Source organism: Monodon monoceros, unplaced genomic scaffold, assembly GCF_005190385.1.
Source record: "Monodon monoceros isolate NGI ecotype Baffin Bay Population unplaced genomic scaffold, NGI_Narwhal_1 Super_Scaffold_11, whole genome shotgun sequence".
In the NCBI taxonomy this organism is placed as follows: Eukaryota; Metazoa; Chordata; class Mammalia; order Artiodactyla; family Monodontidae; genus Monodon; species Monodon monoceros.
The window spans coordinates 48,129,932-48,152,189 of record NW_021703767.1 but is presented as its reverse complement, the minus strand read 5'-3'; the positions used below and the strand labels follow the sequence as shown (position 1 = coordinate 48,152,189).

The window sequence follows — 22,258 nt, the reverse complement described above, 5'->3', positions numbered from 1 at the left end:
AGAGGTAGAATAATGCCAGTGACATTTTAAACCTGATTTGTTGGTAAAAGGTTGGGGTCTGCATTCAGCTAACATTTACTGAGTGCCAACAATGTGCTCAGCCCTGTGCTTGGTGTTGTGCCTACAAACAGGAGTAAGCATGGTACCTGCCCTTGAGGAGCTCGAGGCTAGTGGGGTAGGTCGCTAATGACCTATTATTCTACACAAAGTGGTGAGAGTTCTGGTAGAAGTCTGCACCAGGGGCGACAGAAGCCCAGAGTGGGCGGCACATCGCAAAGTGTGGGGAAATTAGGAAAAACTTCCTGGGGGAGGTGACCCCTAGGCTGAGGCGTGAAGGAGGAGTAGGCTGGACCCAGCTAAGTGACTGTTAAGAGAAAGGAATGTCAGGGAGGATAGCACATGTCAGAGCAGTGGCCCGAAATGACACGGTTGTGTGTGGTGAATAACGGGCTGTTTTCACCAGTGTGAGGGGCGAAAAGTGGACAGAAGCCGTAGAAGCCGAGAGAAGCAGAAGCCAAGTTAGGGAGGGCCTTCTGTGCCAGATCAAGAAACATGGTCAAGTGATGGGGAGACCCTAAAGAATGGTAACTGGGGAGTGCCTTGCTCTGACTTTCATTTTCATTCTGACTTGCATTTAGTTGGAATAATCACTTTTGATACTAGAGTTACTTATAACGAATAGCAGTTGGTAGAACAAATCTAACTAAAAGAACTTTTTGTTAATTTCTTTCATGAGTACCATTCTGGCATCTGACCTAATTTGTCAAATAGGTACATAAGAGAAACGTGCCTTTGGGCTGAGCTGGATTTCATTCTGGAATCACACGACCGATCAGGTCATGGGGTTCACATCTAGCTTCTGGTTGTAATTGTTTCGGACTCAGCTACAACCTTGTCCTCTTTATCCCACCCTCCTCCTATGTGTCTTGCTTGTCTCTGCTGTCTGTCATCAGTGTACGTTCTAAGGAGGACCCCTGCAACCTATCCTTATCCCAAGACGAGCAAAGCCCAAAGGAAGCCCTTTCTGGATTTGTCTTTAGAAAAAGCAGTATTAAACTAAGATTAGGAATCCCTGTAATCAGAACTCCATGCCAAGTTTTACAACTTGACATAAATTTGGGGCCACTATGCATGTCTGTATGTGGCTTATTTAATGTTATTTTTAGTTTGGTACAATTAAATGAAATCCATTTAGATATAAAGACTGTTAATGTTCATAAATGTGATTTGACCAGGATTATATTGATCGTCCCTAATGGGTCATGATTTAAAAGTTGTATATCAGTAGTTTGAAGTAAAGAACATTCTCACACTGGGGACAAATATAACATACATGGACGTAAATTTTCTAATGAAAATTATTTAGTCTATGCCATGGGAAACTTTGTGGTGGTCTAGTAGTTCAGTAGATCCCAGCCCCCACTGAGCTTGTAAATATATTCTGCACTGTCAGAGGTATGATGGAGATTAATCTGTCTATCTAATGGGCAAAAACGTTTTGAGCTGAAATATTAAAATTATGTGTTGAAACCCCTATTGGTCAAATAACCAAGGAAGAATAAAGTGAAGTCAAATCATTTCATTTACTTTGAGATTTCTGAGCCTAAAGTTACCTGAGGAAACAAAACTAACACCCATGAAACATCATAACATAGAATAAAAGAACATGCCGATGTAGGACTTACACCCAGGTTCTGCAATTTAGAAGAGGAGAGAAAGCCTCGTGGAATACTTGAGACAAGAACTTGACAGTAAAGGATAGGATAGCATGAAGCAGGCCGGCAAGAAAAGAAAGAACGGTAGTATTCCATGTGAAATCCACGTGCACAACTTAGGTGAAATATAAGTAGTCTTCAAAGTTACTACTGACAGCAAGGCTACAGCAAGTATAATAAAACTACGAGTTCCCCAATGTAGGTTTGTTGGCTCTTTTGATGCAAGCTTTTTTCATACTGTCTCACGTTGTTAAGGCAATGTTCCTTTCTATTGTATCTTCTCTACCCCAACCATGATCCAAGATTAATGTTAATAAAAGACTCCCTGTAAAATAAAAAGGAAGTATGTACGGGATGCAGTTAGCAGGTGGTTTTTATTAGCTATAAAGAATGACTTCAGTCACATTTCATTACCTGAGGAAAATTTTGAGTCAAAATACATAGTAAACTCCCTAAATAAGCAAACTTTGAATTATAGCTGTTAAAATTCCCCCATGAGGTTCTGGAATTCCCTGTTTGAAAAGCTGGAAGATAATAACTTCTGAAAGAATATCTAGCTTTTTTCCAATTCTAGGAGACACATATAAAGAATTTATTTTAGTCGCATTTTCCATCATTTGTCCTGACTAAAAAACAGGAGCTCTAAAAACAGGTGATAATTACTGGCTAATCGTTACACAGTGACATAGGTGGAGTAGAGCTTGGTGTTAGAACATCCAGGAGAATCAAGGCAGAGAAAATAGATCTACAGGGCTTTTGGGGATAAAAATTCTAAGTGTTCACACACTATTCTAGAATCAAAAAGACAGTCAATGATGCTACCGTCTCCCTGCCCATTTTTAACGACTTAGCCAAGTTTTATTTACTCTGCAGAAGCTCAAAAAATAACCCACAGTATGGGACCATCCAGCAGGTGTCTTGCTGCTGGGAGAGTTCAGCTGCACACCTGGTGTGAGATGTTTCTGTCTCTAGAAAATGGAGCCGCTTGGCTGCCCTGAGGAACCTGGGTGCAGCTCCCAGGGCGGCACAGCAGGGACAGGCCCGGCCTTGCTGACGGCTTCTTGCAGCTGGGGTGATAGATGTACGCAGGGAAGAGGGGCTGTTTGTGGGCAGCCAGAGCTGTTTTAGTCAGGTGAAGCAGGAGATCTGTTAACAGAGGCAAGAGGCTGTGGCACAACTCTATCACATTCTTTGGAGGATCCCTCTCTCACCCCCGCCCCTAAAATACAAAGAAAATGTAGAGATGTTAGTGTCCACTGAATCAGTACCCATCTAGGCCACTCTCCAATATTTATTTTCCACTTAATTTTTTTCCCCATGAAACCTCATTGTGTGGCTCTTGTTGAACTAAAAGAAAAATATTAAGAAGAGCCTCTCCTGTCCAGAGCCAACTACTTTGTTTGCAAAGACCACTATGATTATATTTAGTTCTGTGAATGGAAGAAATGATAAAGTATATGGCTTAAAAAATTGTGTTGCACCACTGCTTAAAAGGACACAAAGTGTGGACTAATCTTGAAATCTCTCCCAGCTCTAAAATGATGTAATCTTATGCTATCTGAAGCCATGCACAGAATCAGTGGGAAAACTGGAACTGAAAATAAAACCAAAACCTGGGTCCATCTTACAGCAAGTAGAATTGTCCTGTTAAACCATTTTTGCTTTGAATCGATGTCTGTGGTCTGTGATTTGTTTTCAGACAAATTTTTTGAGACCATGTGTCTCCTTGCTTGGCTAAAAAACTGAAGAATCCACTTTGTGTGCTAGACATACATGTGGTCTAGCGATTTCCTATGGAAAAGGCACTCTGTCTGAGAATTAAGATAAATCAAGTTTACTTAACCTGCTCAAGTACTTCAACTGTTGTCTGTGGTTTAGGAGGATTCTGGAGAACAGTTCTTCCTCTAAGACTAAAACCTACCAAAGTTTCCTGTAGCTGACAGCAAAGATAGTTTGGGACCGTTGGTTTATGTTGTTTGACTTAATAAAACCTTGGCACTAAAAATAAACTGGAATAGAGGCAGCAACTTCTTGTATACTGTAAATCTGATTGAACAAACCAGGTATGTGGAATGGCCATTATGCCCTTATTCATATGGTTTTTGTGAAATTCTGGTCTCTGCAGTCTGTATTAACTTACAATATCTCTTCTCATCGGCTTTGTAGAAAGGAATAAAATAAGCTGCCAGAGCATTGGGCATTTTATTTAGTTTTATTGTAGGTCTGAGCAGCAGCAGAATAATTGCTTCCTCATTAAAGAAGGAAGAAATTGAGTTGATTGCTCAGGTTTGCAACTTTTCATCAGGCAGAAGAACAGCTAAGAGCACGGAACTCCACTAGTCTCTAAAAAGAGCAATTCTTCTTTTCATATCGCCATATTCTTTTTTTTTAACATCTTTATTGGAGTATAATTGCCTTACATTGTTGTGTTAGCTTCTGCTGTATAACAAAGTGAATCAGCTCTATGTATACCTATGTCCCCATAACCCCTCCCTCTTGCGTCTCCCTCCCACCCTCCGTATCCCACCCCTCTAGGTGGTCATAGCATCGAGCTGATCTCCCTGTGCTATGCTGCTGCTTTTTATTCCTTTTCACTTTGAGCTCCTCAGTATCTAGGGAGGGGGTGCGAGATACTCATAGCAACACTACAGAATTAGAGTGCAGCCCAGATCTGGAATTTGTGTCCCCCCCCACAGAAATGGGAGAGAAAAGAAATGTCTCTAAGGACCTACTGGGCAGCTAATTAATGATCCCTGATGCCTGCTGATGCCCGGCTCCTCTCTCTTCTGTCCGATTTAGGCTTATTTTGTCCTCGAAGTATCTCCGCAGCTCTGCCCTTTGCTTCTCATCTGTATTCCCAGGCCAGCACAATGCCTGCACATGGCAGGTATCCAGAAATGCTTTCCATAACCCTGCAGTGTCCTTGGAGAACTGACTGATTTGATTTCCCTATTCCACTGCTCTTTACTCTTTTTTTATTTTTTCTTTTTCCCCTCTTCCCTTTCTTTCCCTCTGACTGAAAACCAACCTGAATGGGGCCCAAATATTTCAAGATGACACTAGGGGCCAATCAGCTAACAAAACAATTCAAACCAACAAAGAGCTACGGGGGGGGCCTTTCTATATAAAAAGTGGTTGCCTGAGGTTTATGAGCTTTTGTTAAGTTTATCAAGTAATGAAAACTATACTTCAGCTGTATGTTATGGGTAAAAATAGAGGAAAATCGTTATAGGGAGGAGCAAAGGAAGGGGAGGCGGGGAGAAGTGTCTGCCCTAGCCAGACCTGGAGGTTTACCTCAGGCTAGATCCCACAGGTTGGAGCTTCCCTATCTCTGTCAGTTTTGCCCGTGAACCACAGATGCCCTTCTTATAACCTTTACAAACACAAAAGCAAGTATGTGGACATAGAACAGTTCTGCCTTGAGAGTTCTATGGCAGTGTGTGTCAAATTCCCCAAGAATAGAAGCACCTTTAAAATAATTTTTTAGAGATATAATACTAGAGAATATTTATAATGACTTACTATGTGCCTGGTACCTTGCTTTTACATGTATCATCTCATTTAATCCTCATAAGAAACTCACAGATACTTTTATACCCTTATGAGGTTATAATTACTATAATTGATAGTATCCTCACAAATACCATTATTATCCTCATCTTTATACTTGAGGAAATTGAGGCTCAAAGAGATTAAGTTACTTACCTTAAAGTTACACATTAGTGCAGCTGTGAACCCAACTCTTTCTGGCTCCAAAACCCATGGCCTTAACCACAGAGCCATGCTGCTTTCTGATAGGGCAGCCAGGAAAATTGTTTTTGTTTGGATCCATACCTATCTGGGCAAAACCAGGCATGGCTTCTGCCAGGGGTGTTATTCATTTGGCTTGTCCTCTACAAGACCCAAAGGCTTGACTGCAGCTGTCACCTGGACTGTACTCCACTTATTCATTTTGATGAAGTAGGTCTTAGAAATAGCTTTTTAAATTTAATTTTCATTTTTATCAGAAGAACATGTACATGGTTTTAAAGCTCAAATACTACAAAGCAGTTCGTTCCTATTCCTAAATTCCATTTGCCAGAAGCAACAATTTTCAATAATTTTCTTCTTTTTTCAGCTTTATTAAGGTATAATTGATGAAAAAAATTATAAGATACTTAAAGCGTACAACGTGACTTGATATACATATACATTATGAAAGGATTCCCCCTGAATTAATATATCTATTACATCATATATTTACTATTTTTTAATTGGTGAGAACATATAAATTATAATCTCTTGGCAAATTTCAATTATACAGTACAGTGTTTCAACTATAGTCACCATGTTATTCATTAGCTCCTCAGATCCTATTCATCTTACAACTGAAGTTGGTACCCTTTTACCAGCGTCTATTTACCCCAGCCCTTGCAGTCACTTTTCTACTCTCTCCGTTTCTATGAGTTTGACGTTTTTTTTTAAAGATCCACATATAAGTGATACCATGAACTCTTTGTCTTTCTCTGCCTGGCTTATTTCACTTAGCATAATGCCCTCCAGTTTCATTCATGTTATCGCAAATGACAGGATTTACTTCATTTTTAAGGCTGAATAACACTCCATTGTGTGTGTGTGTATACACATACATACATACAGTTGACCCTTGAACAACATAGGTTTGAACTGCATGGGTCCACTTACATGTGGATTTTTTTCAATAAATACAGTACCTATATTTTCATTTTACAGATCTTTGACTAAAGTTTGTGTTTGATTAGAGATCATAATATGCAGAATCAAAAGAATTAGGGTTTGAGTCCTGATTCTATCCAAACTATTTCAGCTTCTTGCCCTTGGGTGAGTCATTTATTAATTCCTCCATTTTTGAGGCAGAGATAGCAATACTCAGATTTTCACCTGCTTGGGGGGTTGGCACCTGTAACCCTCCACATTGTTCAAGGGTCAACTGTATGTAGGTGTGTGTGTGTGTGTGTGTGTGTGTATACACATCATAATTTCTTTATCGATTCTTCTATCAATGGACACTTAAGTTGTTTCCATACCTTGCCTAGAGTGAATAATGCTGCTATGAACATGGGAGTACAGATATCTTTTCAAGATAATGATTTCATTTCCTTGGATATACACCCAGAGGTGGGATTACTGGGTCATATGGTAGTTCTATTTTTAATTTCTTGAGGAACCTCCATATTGTTCCCCAGAGTGACTGTGCCAGCTTACATTCCTACCAGCAGTGCACAAGGGTTCCCTTTACTCCACATCCTCACACCAGCATTTGCTATCTCTTGTCTTTTAGATAATAGACATCCTAACAGGTGTGAGGTAATATCTCATTGGGGTTTTGATTTCCATTTCTCTGATGATTAATGATGTTGAGCATTCTTTCATGTACCTATTGGCTATTTGTATGTCTTCTTTTGAAAAGTGTCTTTTCAGGTCCTTTGCCCATTTCTTAATTGGGTTATTTGCTTTTTTGCTATTGAGTTCTGTGAGTTCTTTATATATTTTGGATATTAACCACTTATCAGATATATGATTTGCAAATATTTTCTCCCGTTCTATAGGTTGCCTTTTCATTTTGTTGATGTTTCCTTTTGCTGTGCAGAAGATTTTCAGTTTGATGTAGTCCCACTTATTTATTTTTGCTTTTGTTGCCTTTGCTTTTGGAGTCAGATCCAAAAATTATTGCCAAGACTGATATCAAGGAGCTTATCACCTATTTTTTCTTTGAGGAGTTTTACGATTTCGGGTTTCGTGTTCAAGTCTTTGAACCATTTTGAGTTGATTTTTAGGTATGGTATACAATAGGAGTCCAGCTTCATTCTTTTGCATGTGGCTATCCAGTTTTCCCAACACCATTTATTCAAGGGAATAGCCTTTCCCCATTGTGAATCCTTGGCTCCTTTGTCATAAATTAATTGACCATATACATGTAGGTTTATGTATGGGCTCTCTATTCTGTTCCGTTGATCTATGTGTCTTTTTTTATGCCCATACCATACTGTTTTGATTATTATTGCTTTGTAATATAGTTTGAAATCAGGACATGTGAGGCCTCCAGCTTTGCCTACTTAGGGTCTTTTTGTGATTCCATATGAGTCTTAGAAATGTTTTGTCTATTTCTGTGAAAATTGCCATTGGAATTTTGATATGGATTGCATTGAAACTGTAGATCACTTGGGGTAGTACTGACAGTTTAACAATATTAATCCTTTCAATCCATGAATGTGGAATATCTTTCATTTTATTTGTTGTTTCTTCAATTTCTTTCATCAATGTCTTAAAGGTTTTAGTGTACAGATCTTTCATCTCCTTAAAATTATTCCTAAGTATTTTATTATTTTCGAGGCTATTGTAAATTTTGAGGCTATTGTAAATGTAAATTGTTTGCTTAATTTCTCTTTCTGATAGTTTGTTTTCGGTATATAGAAAACCAACAGATTTCTATATATTAATATTGTATCCTGCAACTTTACCAAATGTATTAGTTCTAGCAGCTTTTTGGTGGAGCGTTTAGGGTTTTCTATATATAATGTCATGTCATCATCTGCAAATAGAAGGTTTACTTCTTCCTTTCCAATCTGGGCATCTTTTAATTTCCTTCTCTTGACTAATAGCTTCCAGTGCTATGTTGAATAAAAGTGGTGAGAGTGCGCATTCTTGTCTTGTTCCTGATCTTAGAGGAAAAGCTTCCAGCATTTCATCATTGAGTATGATGTTTGCTCAATGGGCTTGTCATATAAGCCTTTATTATGTTGAGGTACATTTCCTCTGTACCAAGTTTGTTGAGTTTTTATCAAGAAAGAATGCTGAATTTTGTCAAATGCTTTTTCTGAATCTATTGAGTTCATATAGGTTATATAGATTTTTATTCCTCATTTTGTTAATATGGTATATCACATTGATTGATTTGTGGCTGTTGAACCATCTTTGCATTCTTGGAATGAATCCCACTTGATCATGGTTTATGATCCTTCTAATGTATTGTTGAACTCAGTTTGCTAATATTTTGTTGAGGATTTTTGCATCTATGTTTCATCAGGAATATTGGATTATAATTTTCTTTTCTTGTAGTGTCCTTGTCTGCTTTGGTATCAGCGTAATGCTGGCCTCAGAAAATGAGTTTGGGAGTTCCCCCCTCCCCTTCAATTTATAGGAAGACTTTGAGAAGGATTGGTGTTAATTCTTCTTTAAATGTTTGCTAGAATTCACTGGTAAACCCATCTGGTCCTGGGCTTTTGTTTGTTGGGAAGTTTTTGATTACTGACTCAATCTCCTTCCTAGTAATTAGTCTATTCAAATTATCTATTTCTTCATGATTTAGTCTTGGTAGGTTGTATGTTTCTAAGAATTTATACATTTTTCTAGGTTATCCAATCTGTTGGTGTATAATTGTTCATAGTAGTCTCTTATGATCCCTTGTATTTCTGTAGCACCAGTTGTTATGTCTCCTTTTATTTCTGATTTTCTAATTTTATTTGAGTTCTTTTTCTTAGTTACTGTAGCTAAAGGTTTGTCAGTTTTATTTATCTTTATGAAAAAACAGCTCTTAGTTTTGTTGATCTTTGTATTGTTTTTTGGTCCCTATTTCTTTTACTTCTGCTCTGATCTTTGTTATTTCCTTCCTTCTACTAACTTTGGGCTTAGTTTTTTCTTCTTTTTCTTATTCCTTGAGGTGTAAAATTAGTTTGCTTATTTGATATCTTACTTTTTTCTTAATGTAGGCATTTATTTCTATAAATTTCCCTCTTGGAATTGCTTTTGAGGCATTCCAAAATTTTGGTATGTTGTCTTTTCATTTTCCTTTGGCTCAAGATATATTTTGATTACTCTTGATTTTTTTTCTTTGACCCATTCGTTGTTCAGTTTGTTGTTTAATCTCCACATATTTGTGAAATTTCCAATTTCTTCTTTTAACTGATTTCTATTTTCTTACCATTGTGGTTAGAAAATACACTTTATATGATTTCCATTTTCTTAAATTTATTGAGGCTTGTTTTGCAGCCTAACAGATGACTTATCCTGAAGAAAGTTTCATGTGCTCTTCAGAAGAAAGTGTATTCTGTTGCTGTTGGATGGAATGTTCTTTACATGTCCTTTAGGTCCATCTGCTTTAACATTATGTTAAGTCCAGTGTCTCCTTATTAATTTTCTGTATGGGTGTTCTATATATACATTGTTGAAAGCATGGCATTGAAGTTCCCTGTTATTACTGTAGTGCTATTTCTTCCACCGATCTGTTAATATTTGCTTTATATACTAAGGCCCTCCTATGTTGTGTACATGTTTACAGATGTTATATCCTCTTGATGAACTGACCCCTTTATCATTATATAATGACCTTCTTTGTGTCCTATCACAATCTTTGGCTTAAAGTCTATTTTGTCTTTTATAAATATAGGTATCCCTGCTGTCTTTTGGTTTCCATTTGCATGGAATATCTTTTCCATCCCTTCTTTTTCAGTCTATGTGTGTCCTTAAAGGTGAAGTCAGTCTCTTTTAGGAGAATTAGATGGGTCTTGGTTTTTTAATCCATTCAGCCACTCTGTCTTTTAATTAGAGTTTGGTCCATTTACATTTAAAATAATTACGGATAGATATGGACTTACTATTGCTATTTTTTTCATTATTTTCTGGTTGTTTTATAATTCCTTTGCTCCTCTCTTCCTCTCTTCCTTTGTGATTTGATGAATTTCTGTAGTGTTATGCTGTGATTCCGTTCTCTTTTTTTTGTGTGTATATCGATCATTGGTTATTACTTTGTAGTTACCATGAGGTTTACATAAAACGTCATATGTCTATTTTAAGTTGATGACAACTTCAAACACACAAAAGCTCTACTTTTTTACACTCTTCTCTCCACGTTTTGTTTTTATGCCACAATTTACTTTTTTTTTTTTTTTGCGGTACGCGGGCCTCTCACTGTTGTGGCCTCTCCCGTTGCGGAGCACAGGCTCCGGATGCACAGGCTCAGCAGCCATGGCTCACGGGCCCAGCCGCTCTGCGGCATGGGGATCCTCCTGGACCAGGGCACGAACCCGTGTCCCCTGCATCAGCAGGCGGACTCTCAACCACTGTGCCACCAGGGAAGCCCCACAATTTACACTTTTACACTGTATACCCATTAACAAATTATTATAGTTAGTTATTGTAATATTTTTGTCTTTTAACTCTCATATTAGAGTTAGAAGTGATTTACCCATGACAATTTCAACATTAGAGTATTCCGAATGTAACTGTGTATTTACTTTTACCATTGAGTTTTATACTTTCTCGTTTTCCTGTTACTAATTAGCATCCTTTTGTTTCTGTTTGAAGAACTCTCTTTAACATTTCTTATAAGGCTGATGTAGTGGTGATGAACTCTTTCAGCTTTTGTTTGTCTGGGAAACTTTATCTTGCCTTCAATTCTGAAGAGCAACTTTGCTGAGAATTTTTTCTTTTTTTTTTTAGTTTCAGCACTTTGAATATATCTGCTGGTCCCTTCTGGCCTGAAAGTTTCTGCTGAAAAATCTGCTGATATTGCTATGGGAGCTCCCTTGTACATAACAAGTTGTTTTTCCCCTGCTGCTTTTAAGATTCTTTCCTTGTCTTTAACTATTGACAATTTTATTATCATTAATGTGGATCTCTTAAAATTAATGTGGGTCTCATGGTGTGGACCTCTTTGGATTCCATTTGGAACTCTCTGGCCTTCCTGTATCTGGATGTCTGTTTCTTTACCCTGGTTAGGAAAGTTTTCAGCTGTTATTTCTTTGAATAAGCTTTCTGCCCCCTTTCTTTCCCTCTCCTCGTTCTGGGACTCATATAATGCATATCTTGATCCACTTGATGGTGTCCCATACATCTCTTAAGCTTTTTCATTGCTCCTCTGATTGGATGAATTTCACTGCCCCATCTGTGCATCCACTGACCATTTCTTCCACTCATCTAGTCTGCTGTTGAACTCCTCTAATGAAGTTTTCAGGTCAATTATTATATTCTTAACTCTGTGTTTTCTGGTTTGGCACTTTTTTATATTTTCTATCCCTTTGTACGTTGTTTACGCATTGTTCTCCTGACCTTGGTAAGCATCTTGATGACTTATGTTGAACTCTTTATCGGGTAAATCACTTGTCCATTTCATTAAGATCTGTTTCTGGAGATTTTTCTTGTTCTTTTGCTTGGAACATATTCTTGTTTCTTCATTTTCCTTGATTCTCTGTTTGGTTTCTGCACATTAGATAAAACAGCTGCCTCTCCCAGTCTCAATAGAATGGTCTCAGGTAGGAAATGAACCTCTTGAATCAGCCCAACCTGAGCTCGTAGTTGTTTCTCAAACCTCTAAGATTGTCCAAGCAACTTTCTTTGTTCTTAGTGGCTCCTGGTAGCTGGGGGTATGCCAAAACTCATGAGTGTCCCAAAGGCGAGGAACACAGTCAGCATCTACATGCAGGCTGATTATAAGCTGGGCCCTAGGCAGCAGGTGGGAAATTATGTAGTTAAGCCGCTTCCAGGGTGTTGACTTAAAAAATATTCACAACCTAAAAGTTGAGAGTTATATTTTATTTGGTGGGTGTTTTTAGGACTTCAAGCCTGGGAGGCAGCATCTCAAGTAACCCTGGGAGAACTGCTCTGCAGAGGCAAGGGGGGGAACCAGGATAGTTTTGCAACAAAGAGCAGGTAGTCAGAACATCAAAAGATTACTGTTAAAGAAAACCAGATATCCCAAGTTAAGGAATTTAGTGCTTTTCTTTGTATGGGAAGATGCAAGAGTCTAGGCTTACTGAAATCATTCCTTTGATATGCACCTCAGCTATCTGGGGCCAGTGTTTTTACATCCTGAGTTTCCTCAGGGCTCACTGTAGGGAGTGGCTGCAGTCTGATGGCTGCTAGATGGCAGGTATTCTTTCCTTCCTGAGTTCCCTCAGGGCTCACATTGGAGGGCTGCAATTGCTGATGACTGTGACATCCTTTGTTTACTGATATGGCAGGAAATATTACATTTCTCAAGGGAAACACTAGGAGATGGCTGTTTTTGCCTGCTGGGCCCAGGATATAGTTAGGGCAGGGAGATAGGGTAGGGAAGTGTGTTCCTGCATCTATTAAAAACTGCTTTTTGTTTGCTAGTCCTGTGGAATTTGTGAACACAAGTCCACTGACTCTCAGAGACAGGCAATATGGAGACCTATTCCTTGGGCAGCAGCTGCAAAAGCTGGGGTGTCAGCCATTTGTAAAAGCCCCTTCCAGGGAAATACTAGTGGCTTGGTTTTATTGTTGTAGCAGGCTGAAGGAAGAGGGCAGGGAAGGTGTATGCCAACTTCCCTGTTGCTGGGGAGGATCACAGACAACCCCTAAACATGTGCTAAAACTAAAAGCTTCACCCTCAGGTGTCAGCTTTTAAAAGATGCATATAACCCTTTCAGGGAAAGATAGGAAGATGGGCATTTTTGCCTGCTTCCTCTGTGCTGAGCCCTGGGGGGCAGCTAGTTAAAAACTGCTTCTTTGCCACAGTCCTGTGGGACTCATGAATGGCTAAGTAACACATTGGCTATCAGAGCCAGGTGATCCAAGGACGCATCCCTTTGGATGGAAGCTGTAAAAACTAGGGCACAGACATGTTTACAACCTCCTTCCAGGCAGATACTAGCAACTTTGAGCAGGCTGGAGAGAGAAGGTGGGAGAGAATCCAATGGCTCCCCTGGTCTCCAGGGAGGCTCACAGCCCCCAGAGCTTGCTAAATTAAAATCCTGACCCTCAGGTTGCAGCTTTAAACACTGGCAGATAAACAAACACACACCTTTCAGAGAAATATTGAGGTAGGTGATTGTGCCCTTTTGCTCTGCCATAGTGAGTGCTCATGCACTTGTGAAGAAGTGGATTTGCTATATCCTTATGGGTCTCATAAACACAAGCCCAACTGGCTTTCAGAGCTGGATGTTTAGGGGACCCATCCCTCAGGTAAGAGTCTTAAAAGCTGGGATGCAGATGTGGATTACAAACCCTTTGCTCCTCAGGAAGAAGTTGGGAGTTGGGGATTCCCTCCTGATTATATGGTGCTGTGTCAGGGATGGGATTTATGTCAAGTGTGTCTCAGCCTTTGCTACCCATTTTGATGGGGGTATTCTCTCATTTCCCCAATGCACAGGAGTTGCTCAGCTAGTTTCTGGATCTCTTTCAGAGGGAACTGCTCTATGTGCAGCTGTGCATTCAATGTGTCTGTGAGGGGAGGAGAGCTCAGGAGCTTCCTATGTTACCACCTTAGTCCTGCCTCTCTCATTCCCAATTATTTTAGCTATTTCTTCTGTTAATTATATCCATATGTCTAGACTGACTATTTCTCCAAACGGTCAAGTGCTCAAGTCATCTATTTGTTACCTGTGTTTGTTTATGGCAACATCTCCTGGAAGCCCTCACCATCATCTTTTGCCTCTCTCCTCTGTTGAATCCCCCTAATTCCTATATCCCATGTCTTCCTTGTTTACTCGCTTTCTGGAATTTCTTGAGAAACACATCTTGAAGAAAGGTTATGGAAGATAATATTTTTGAGTTCTTACGTGTCTGAAAATATCTATGTTTTATTCTGATACTGTTGTTTAGCCAAACATAGATTGTAGGATAAAATGAACGCTTGAAAGCATTGTTCCATTATTTTCTAACTTCCAGAGCTGCTGAGATGTCACGTCATTCTGGTTCTGCATCCTTTGAATAGGACCTATTTTCTTCTCAGAAACGTTTAAGATCTTGTCTTTATCCCAGTACCCTGAAATTTTGCAATTTGTTTGCTTTAGTCTTTTTTCTTTTTTCACCTTGCTGGGCAAATATTAGGCCTTTTAAATCTAGAAACCCATGTTTTTCAATTCTGGGAAATCACTTAAAAACTTTCTAAGATAATTTTCTACCCTCCTTTTCCACTCCTCTCTCTTCTAGAACCTACTAGTTTTATATTCCCTGAAAAAATCTGCTCATTTCCATATTTTCTCTCATTTTTCAACTTTTTTTCTAGTATTTGTAAAATTTCCTTAACTTTATTTTCCAAACATTTGAAGTTTTATTTATTCTGCACTTTTTATTTTAAATAACTTTCTTCTCCTCTATGGGATTTTTGCACAGCTAAAATCCTATGCTTATTCCCTATGTATAATCAATATTTTCTCTGAGACATTACTCTCTTCTACCTACAGTGTCGTAAATCTTGTGATAAAATGTGCTTCTTGGGAAAGATTTTGCCTTTTAAAATATATTCTGTTATATATTTTCTGTTTAATCAGCCAAAAATATGTGCCTTTTAGTTCTCATGCAGTTAATTAATTTAAAATGATTTCTTCAAAACTTGTCAAGTATCATAAAACACTGGGGAAAAAACCAAAAAACAATCCCCCAAAGTAGCTTATCAATATTTGTGGCCATTCTACAAATATAGCTGAAGTGTAAATAACTGTGAAATAAAAAGACATGGAAATAATTTCAGCAATCAGACTTGGCCAAAGCACAGAGCTTTTTGGCAATGGCCTGGAGTGTGGAATGCATTGCCTGCTTGAATCCAAGTCCAGGTGCCTGTGATTTCTTTTTCCACTTTCGTTCACCATTTTTTTTTTTTAATAAGTTCATCAGGCCTCTGAGCTAGAATTTAATCTGTGGAAAATATTCTATGCCAGAGCACCCCATGTATGTACAATTTATTTAAATGAGTGAGATGGGTGGCTTTATATCAGCAGTCTTACTGCAAAGGATAATGGCACTTTCTACCAGTTGATTAGTTTACAAAATGCTTTCATGTGCAGTTTTTCACTCTAAAAACACTGAATGTTTTAATTCTATGACATAAATCACAGCAAGGTCCTTTTTGACCTACCTCCTAGAGAAATGGAAACAAAAACAAAAATACACAAATGGGACCCAGTGAAACTTAAAAGCTTTTGCACAGCAAAGGAAACCATAAACAAGACCAAAAGACAACCCTCAGAATGGGAGAAAATATTTGCAAACGAAGCAACTGATGAAGGATTAATCTCTAAAATTTACAAGCAGCTCATGCAGCTCAATATCAAAAAAAAAACCCAATCCAAAAATGGGCAGAAGACCTAAATAGACATTTCTCCAAAGAAGATATACAGACTGCCAATAAACATGAAAGGATGCTCAACATCACTAGGGAAATGCAAATCAAAACCACAATGAGGTATCACCACACACTGGTCAGAATGGCCATCATCAAAAAACCTACAAACAGGGCTTCCCTGATGGCGCAGTGGTTGAGAATCTGCCTGCCAATGCAGGGGAGACGGGTTCAAGCCCTGGTCTGGGAAGATCCCACATGCCGCAGAGCAACTAGGCCCATGAGCCACAACTACTGAGCCTGCGCGTCTGGAGCCTGTGCTCTGCAGCAAGAGAGGCCACGACAGTGAGAGGCCCGCGCACCGCGATGAAGAGTGGCCCCCGCTTGCCGCAACTAGAGAAAGCCCTCGCACAGAAACGAAGACCCAACACAGCCAAAAATAAATTAATTTAAAAAAAATCTATGAGCAATAAATGCTGGAGAGGGTATGGAGAAAAAGAAACCCTCTTGCACTGTTGGTGGGAATGTAAAGTGATACAGCCACTATGGAGAACAGTATGGAGGTTCCTTAAAAAACTAAAAATAGAACTACCATATACCCCAACAGTCCCACTAATGGGCATATACCCTGAGAAAACCATAATTCAAAAAGTCATGTACCACAATATTCACTGCAGCACTATTTACAATAGCCAGGACATGGAAGCAACCTAAGTGTCCATCGACATATGAATGGATAAAGAAGATGTGGCACATATATACAATGGAATATTACTGAGCCCTAAAAAGAAACGAAATTGAGTTATTTGTAGTGAGGTGGATGGGCCTAGTCTGTCATACAGAGTGAAGTAACTCAGAAAAAGAAGAACAAATACCATATGCTGACACATATATATGGAATCTAAAAAAAAAAAAAAAGGTTCTGAAGAACTTAGGGGCAGGACAGGAATAAAGACGCAGACCTAGCCTGTCATACAGAGTGAAGTAACTCAAACAGAAAAACAAATACCATATGCTAACACATATATATGGAATCTAAAACAAAAAGGTTCTGAAGAACTTAGGGGCAGGACAGGAATAAAGATGCAGAGGAGATATGGGGACCTATGTATACGTATAGCTGATTCACTTTGCTATAAAGCAGAAACTAACACAACATTGTACTCCAATAAAGATGTTAAAAAGTTTTTAAAATAAATAAATGAAAACCCTGCATGTTTTAATCCGCATATCACAAAGTTTGGAAAAGCAAAGACAATAAGAGTACAATGGTTAAAAGCGTCATTGCTCTTAACTGAAAAATAGGAAAATAATTATCTCTTGGGGTTTGTGTGTATTACTTTTCCTATGTAGTATCTGGTACATAGTAGGAACTCAAAAAATGTTCACATTGTAATGCTAGAATCTGTCTTCCTTATAGATTCCAGCAGTACCTCAATGGTCAAAAATCTGACTCCTTGAGCCCCAGAAAGTTCTGTTATTGCTCACTTGGTATCCTCTGTACCAAATTAAGAGCTGTCATCCTTCTGTTTTTCACTTTTTTCTAAAGTATTTTTTGTGTTTTGCACTCTTAGTCAATTACAAACTTTTTAAAAACAGGAATTATCTCCCAAAAGTCTTTCACAATTTTGAAACTCAATCAATTCTATCAGCTGACTCAAGCTGGTTTTACATTCAAAATTACTTTCCTGCTAAGTCTGCTACTGAAAGGAACTCTTCGTTTCAGACAAACAGCTTTACTGTTTGAACTTAAAAGGGTTTGCACTGCTTGAGTATTCTATGGATGAAATTTGTCAAATATTGCATAGTAATTTAGTGCATAATTCTTAAGGACAGAATCAAACATAACTGCAAGGGATATGGGCTTATTTTGTCTTTTGTTTTTTTAACATAAAGGGTTAAGGGCCTGGCCCATATAAATCTAGTTTATAGAAGGACACTACCATGCCCCTACTCAGAATATATCGTGGCTTCCTATGATCCACAGAAGACCCAAGTTCCAGGAGATATAACCAGGAACTTCTTGCAACAAAATATTTTCATGTACATCTGCTCCCATAGCTTATCTAGTAGTTCTCAAATGTCAGTGGGCACAGGATTCACCTCGGGAACTTATTATAAATACCTCTCTGGAACCCCTCAAAAAGGGATTCAGTAGCTAGAATGGAACAAGAAGTCTGCACTTTAAACAAACTTTCCCCAGTGTAGCTCTATCATGTGATTCTGACATGGGTAGCTCAAACCCCACAATGAAGAACACTGCCTAAGTCTATGGCTATACCCAGGGTTGGGATAATAAGGAATAAAAAGGAATTTATTCTGCGCTCCCAGGAAGTAGCTAAACATTTGAAGGAAACTGAGGCTCTTGTTACTGGAATTAGCCTGGGTCCACCACATACCTCTTTTCCTGTATGTCCATTAGCAACCTGCCCAGCTATTTCTATTAATTTGGAGTTTTTAAAAGACAACAATCTTTTTTATTAACTTAACCCTTTTCTTCTAGAAAACAATTAGACAAGCTGTTTGAACAGTAGAATTAAAGGAATTTTTCTTTCCTGAAGCTTCTTCTAGAACATATGTCCATTCACTGTCATGATGATTTCAAAACAGAATCAGGAAGAATGTCGGTATGACAAGAAAATTGTTTGTTTCCTACCACTTAAGAACATTATTTCTGTTTTCTGTTTGTTTCTTTTCCCCCCTACACAGCTATGAGTTCCAGGTGAAACCCAAAAACCCACTTGGTGAAGGCCCACCCAGCAACACGGTGGCATTCAGTACTGAATCAGGTAATCACATCAGCAGTAATTCCTAACAAGGATATAAAGGGTCACCATGTTTTGCATAGCTTGTTTGAAACCTAGCTAAACACTGGGTAAAGCATTTGATTTAAAAAAAAAAATCCATTTGAAAAAGCAAACTGATGAAGGTACCCTTAAGGAAACACCCCTTGGGTTTTTCCTCATTTATCTTGATGTCAGAAAAACATTAGGCATATCAGTTTAAAAGAAAAAAAGCATATAGTCAGTCTATACTCAATAGTGCATGAATGCTCCTCTCTATGCCTAGAATCTGTGCCTATAATCAAAATATCAGACGCTCAGCCACAGTATCCAGAAAGGGAATTCATGTGAGTTTTTTATGATGAACAGCCGTGAAATTTTCTAATTTGGCCTAAGTTTCAATTCCTTAATGAGATACATCTGTACTCACAGCATTAGTGTATAATTTTTTACACCAAATGCAGTTCATGGCATCTTGGTGATTTTATCATCAATAGTTTTTTTATGAAACTAAAAGAGGAAGATTTTAAAATGGAAGTAAAATCTAGAACAGCAATGAAGACTAGTAACTACACAAATCACATATAAAAGATACAGCTGAGTACGTGGCGGAGGAGATTCTCCACTGCAGAACAATTCCCAAAACAAAATATACAATTTTCAAATTTGGACTGTAGTAAGAGTGTACCGTTTTGCAAGATTCCTTAACAACTGTAAGCACCCATCTTCTTCACTATGTCACTGGAACACTGGGACTTACCTAATAACCTCTGACTCTGTCTTTGCTGTTTCTCCTTAGCTGACCCAAGAGTGAGTGAGCCAGTTTCTGGTAAGTACCTACCTGGATGAGAACACAACTACACGCTTTCCTACAGTGATTCAACTAAACGGGCATGGTAGAATTTTAGTCATGATTTCACTTTAGTCCATTTAGTCTTCTTAGAATATCAATCAGGTATGAATGCTTACCTAAAACATTCAGTAACATTGACAGCCTATGTTGTTTCAGGAACAAGTTGAATATTTTAAAACTTGCTTTCCATTCTTGTAACAGACTAGCTCAACTTTTCTGTTTAATAATTAAGTCAAGATACAGGACCCTCACTTCCACTTTTAATAACAAGTCACATTAAAGCAACTGTTTAAATTGTATAATATGCTGCAAAAAAAGAAACCTAAATTTGCTCCTAAAGGGATGCTGTTCTACATTGAGCACTGCAGAGGCTAGTCAACTCTGACACATACTGCTCCAAGATTTACCTCATCATTGATGGAAATTTAATTGGGGGTTTACTCCTATATTTTTGGCTCCAATATTTAGCACTGGAGAAAACCAGCTATCAGCAGGTTGACAATGAACTTGGCAAACTGCTTTTTTAAAAGCTTTTAAGACAGCTCTTCAGGACCGAAAGTCAAATACTAAACTCAAACCATGTGCTTTCCTTATGCAGCAGGAAGAGATGCCATCTGGACTGAAAGACCCTTTAATTCAGACTCTTACTCAGAATGTAAGGGCAAACAGTATGTCAAAAGGACGTGGTATAAAAAGTTTGTAGGGGTGCAGCTGTGCAACTCTCTCAGATACAAGATTTATCTGAGTGACTCCCTCACAGGTAAGCACGGCCATCAGTTCTGTTTTGAGGATTATCCTTCAGGAAATGCTTTGCAGCATTCTGTAACTTAGCCTTTTCTATGGACAGTCCCAGACACGAAGGTGTGATGTAAATACAAGTTTCCTTTTTGAGCAAGATGTTATTGGAATCTTAGGATTTGAGACATGCTGTAAGAAGGTAAATAATGAAAATGCAATCTGAAACGGTGCCATCGTGGCAAACCTGAATGTAGAAAAACTAGTCACATCCAAGCTCAATTTTGTTACAGCCAGCCCAGGATAAAAAGCCTACTGGTAGTAAAAAGAGTGTATCTAACAATAATCATGGAAGGAGTATGACGTATTTAAGATTTTAAGTCTGTCAGAGACAAGAGCAAGATTAAAACACTGAGCCAGAAGGGCTATAACCCCTTGCTCCAGACTCAGTGGGTTCATATTCATACAGTAAAAATTTTAAATAAGATTGGCCCAACATAGAAAGGTAGACATTTGCTCAATCATTCAACAGAACTATCTGCTTTGTTCAGACATTGTTCCAGGTGCTGGGGATAAAGCAGGAAATAAGACACGTTCCTGCTCTTTGTAGCTTACAATCTAGCGGGGAGAGACAGAAAGCGAACATGTAAATAAGAATTTCATATAGTGCTCTGAAGGAAAAAAAAAGGGTGAAAGAAAATGGCTGAATGGAATGAAAATGGAGGAAAAAAATGGCTGAATGAAAACTCTTTTAGTTAGAATGGTTAGGAAAAGCACCCCCCTCAAAAGGTAGCACTTGTGCCGAGAAGAAAACTATAAGAAGGAACCAACCACGCAAAGATCGAGGGATAAAGAACCAGAGGTAGAGGGAAGAGAAGCGCAAAGACCTGCAGCAGAAAATGCCTCGCCGGTTCCACTAGTGTGGCTGAGGCTTAGTAAGGGGAAGATCAGGCAGCATGAAATCGTGCGGAGCTAGGAAACCAGGTAAGGACTCCCGGGTTTTATTCTGGGTATAACAGAAGACTGCTGGAGAGATTGATGGAGGGGCGTAACACTATCTGAGTTGCGTTTTTAAAAGATGACTAATCTGTGAAAGGAGGAGGGGAGGAAAAATAGGGAAAAGCAAGAGTGAAAGCAGGGACGCCAGCTTTCCATAGTTCAATCAAGGAACACTGGTGGCTCGAACTGGAAAGGAAGGGGGGAGAAGTACAAGAACAAGGAAGACAGATTATTTGAAACAATTTGATTATTTCAGAGTCCTCCCATATCAAAGGCAGCAATACTTCATGATCCTTTTAATTTGTTTTTTCAGGAAAATTTTATAACATAGGTGATCAGAGAGGCCATGGAGAAGATCACTGCCAGTTCGTAGACTCATTTTTAGATGGACGCACAGGACAGCAACTCTCTTCTGACCAGTTACCCACCAAAGAAGGTATGTTTTCTGAGCCTCCTCGTAAGTAAGAGGCTTTTACAAATTAACCCAAAAAACATTCAAGCTGAGAAAATCAATCACTTTAAAAATAATTCTGTAGTACTACTACTCCATCTGCCTAGGAAAAAGGACTTCCCACATAAGACCTTAACAGGAAGACTTTAATAGAAGTTTCTTCACTTTCCTCCCATTCCTTAAGACTCTTTTCCTTAGAGCTGAGGGGAATTACAGAACATCTTATGTAAATCCATTCTACTTTAAGAAAACCTGAATTTTCAAAAGCAGCTATAAAAGAGCAGCTTAAAAACAGCTATAAAAAAGAAGCTTAATTTCCCCAGCTTAAATCATTCATGCACTACTTTTACGGTTTTTGTCATACCGAGCACACAGGCATTTTTTTTTTATTCCTTTTTAAAAAATTTTAAAGAAATTCAAAGCTTTACTACTACTGTAGAAGGAAAAAAGAATGTTACTTGCCTTATAAATAATTCTATAAATACAATTAAAATAGAAGAATTCTGCTGAGAAATGACTAACCACTGTAACTTGCTACGGACACATTAGCACCAAGCTGTTTAGTAAGAATTGAAAAGACTGAAAATTAATTTAATCCCTGTCCAGGTAGGGTAAGAAAGGGTAAATTACACATCCATGTTACTCAGGAGTTACCAAGAGGGGCTTGTTAAATACTTAAAA

General features: G+C 38.5%; 1 protein-coding gene across 3 annotated transcripts in view; it reads left to right on the top strand.

Annotated features, from left to right (window-relative positions):
• Window positions 1-22,258, top strand: part of ABI3BP (ABI family member 3 binding protein) — a 262,119-nt gene that overhangs the window by 237,981 nt on the left and 1,880 nt on the right. For all 3 annotated transcript variants that reach the window (XM_029213847.1, XM_029213848.1, XM_029213849.1), the window contains 4 exons: window positions 18,466-18,545; window positions 19,339-19,368; window positions 19,991-20,152; window positions 21,440-21,562. In XM_029213847.1, coding sequence (XP_029069680.1) covers window positions 18,466-18,545; window positions 19,339-19,368; window positions 19,991-20,152; window positions 21,440-21,562 — 395 coding nt within the window. The remainder of the gene's footprint in view (window positions 1-18,465; window positions 18,546-19,338; window positions 19,369-19,990; window positions 20,153-21,439; window positions 21,563-22,258) is intronic.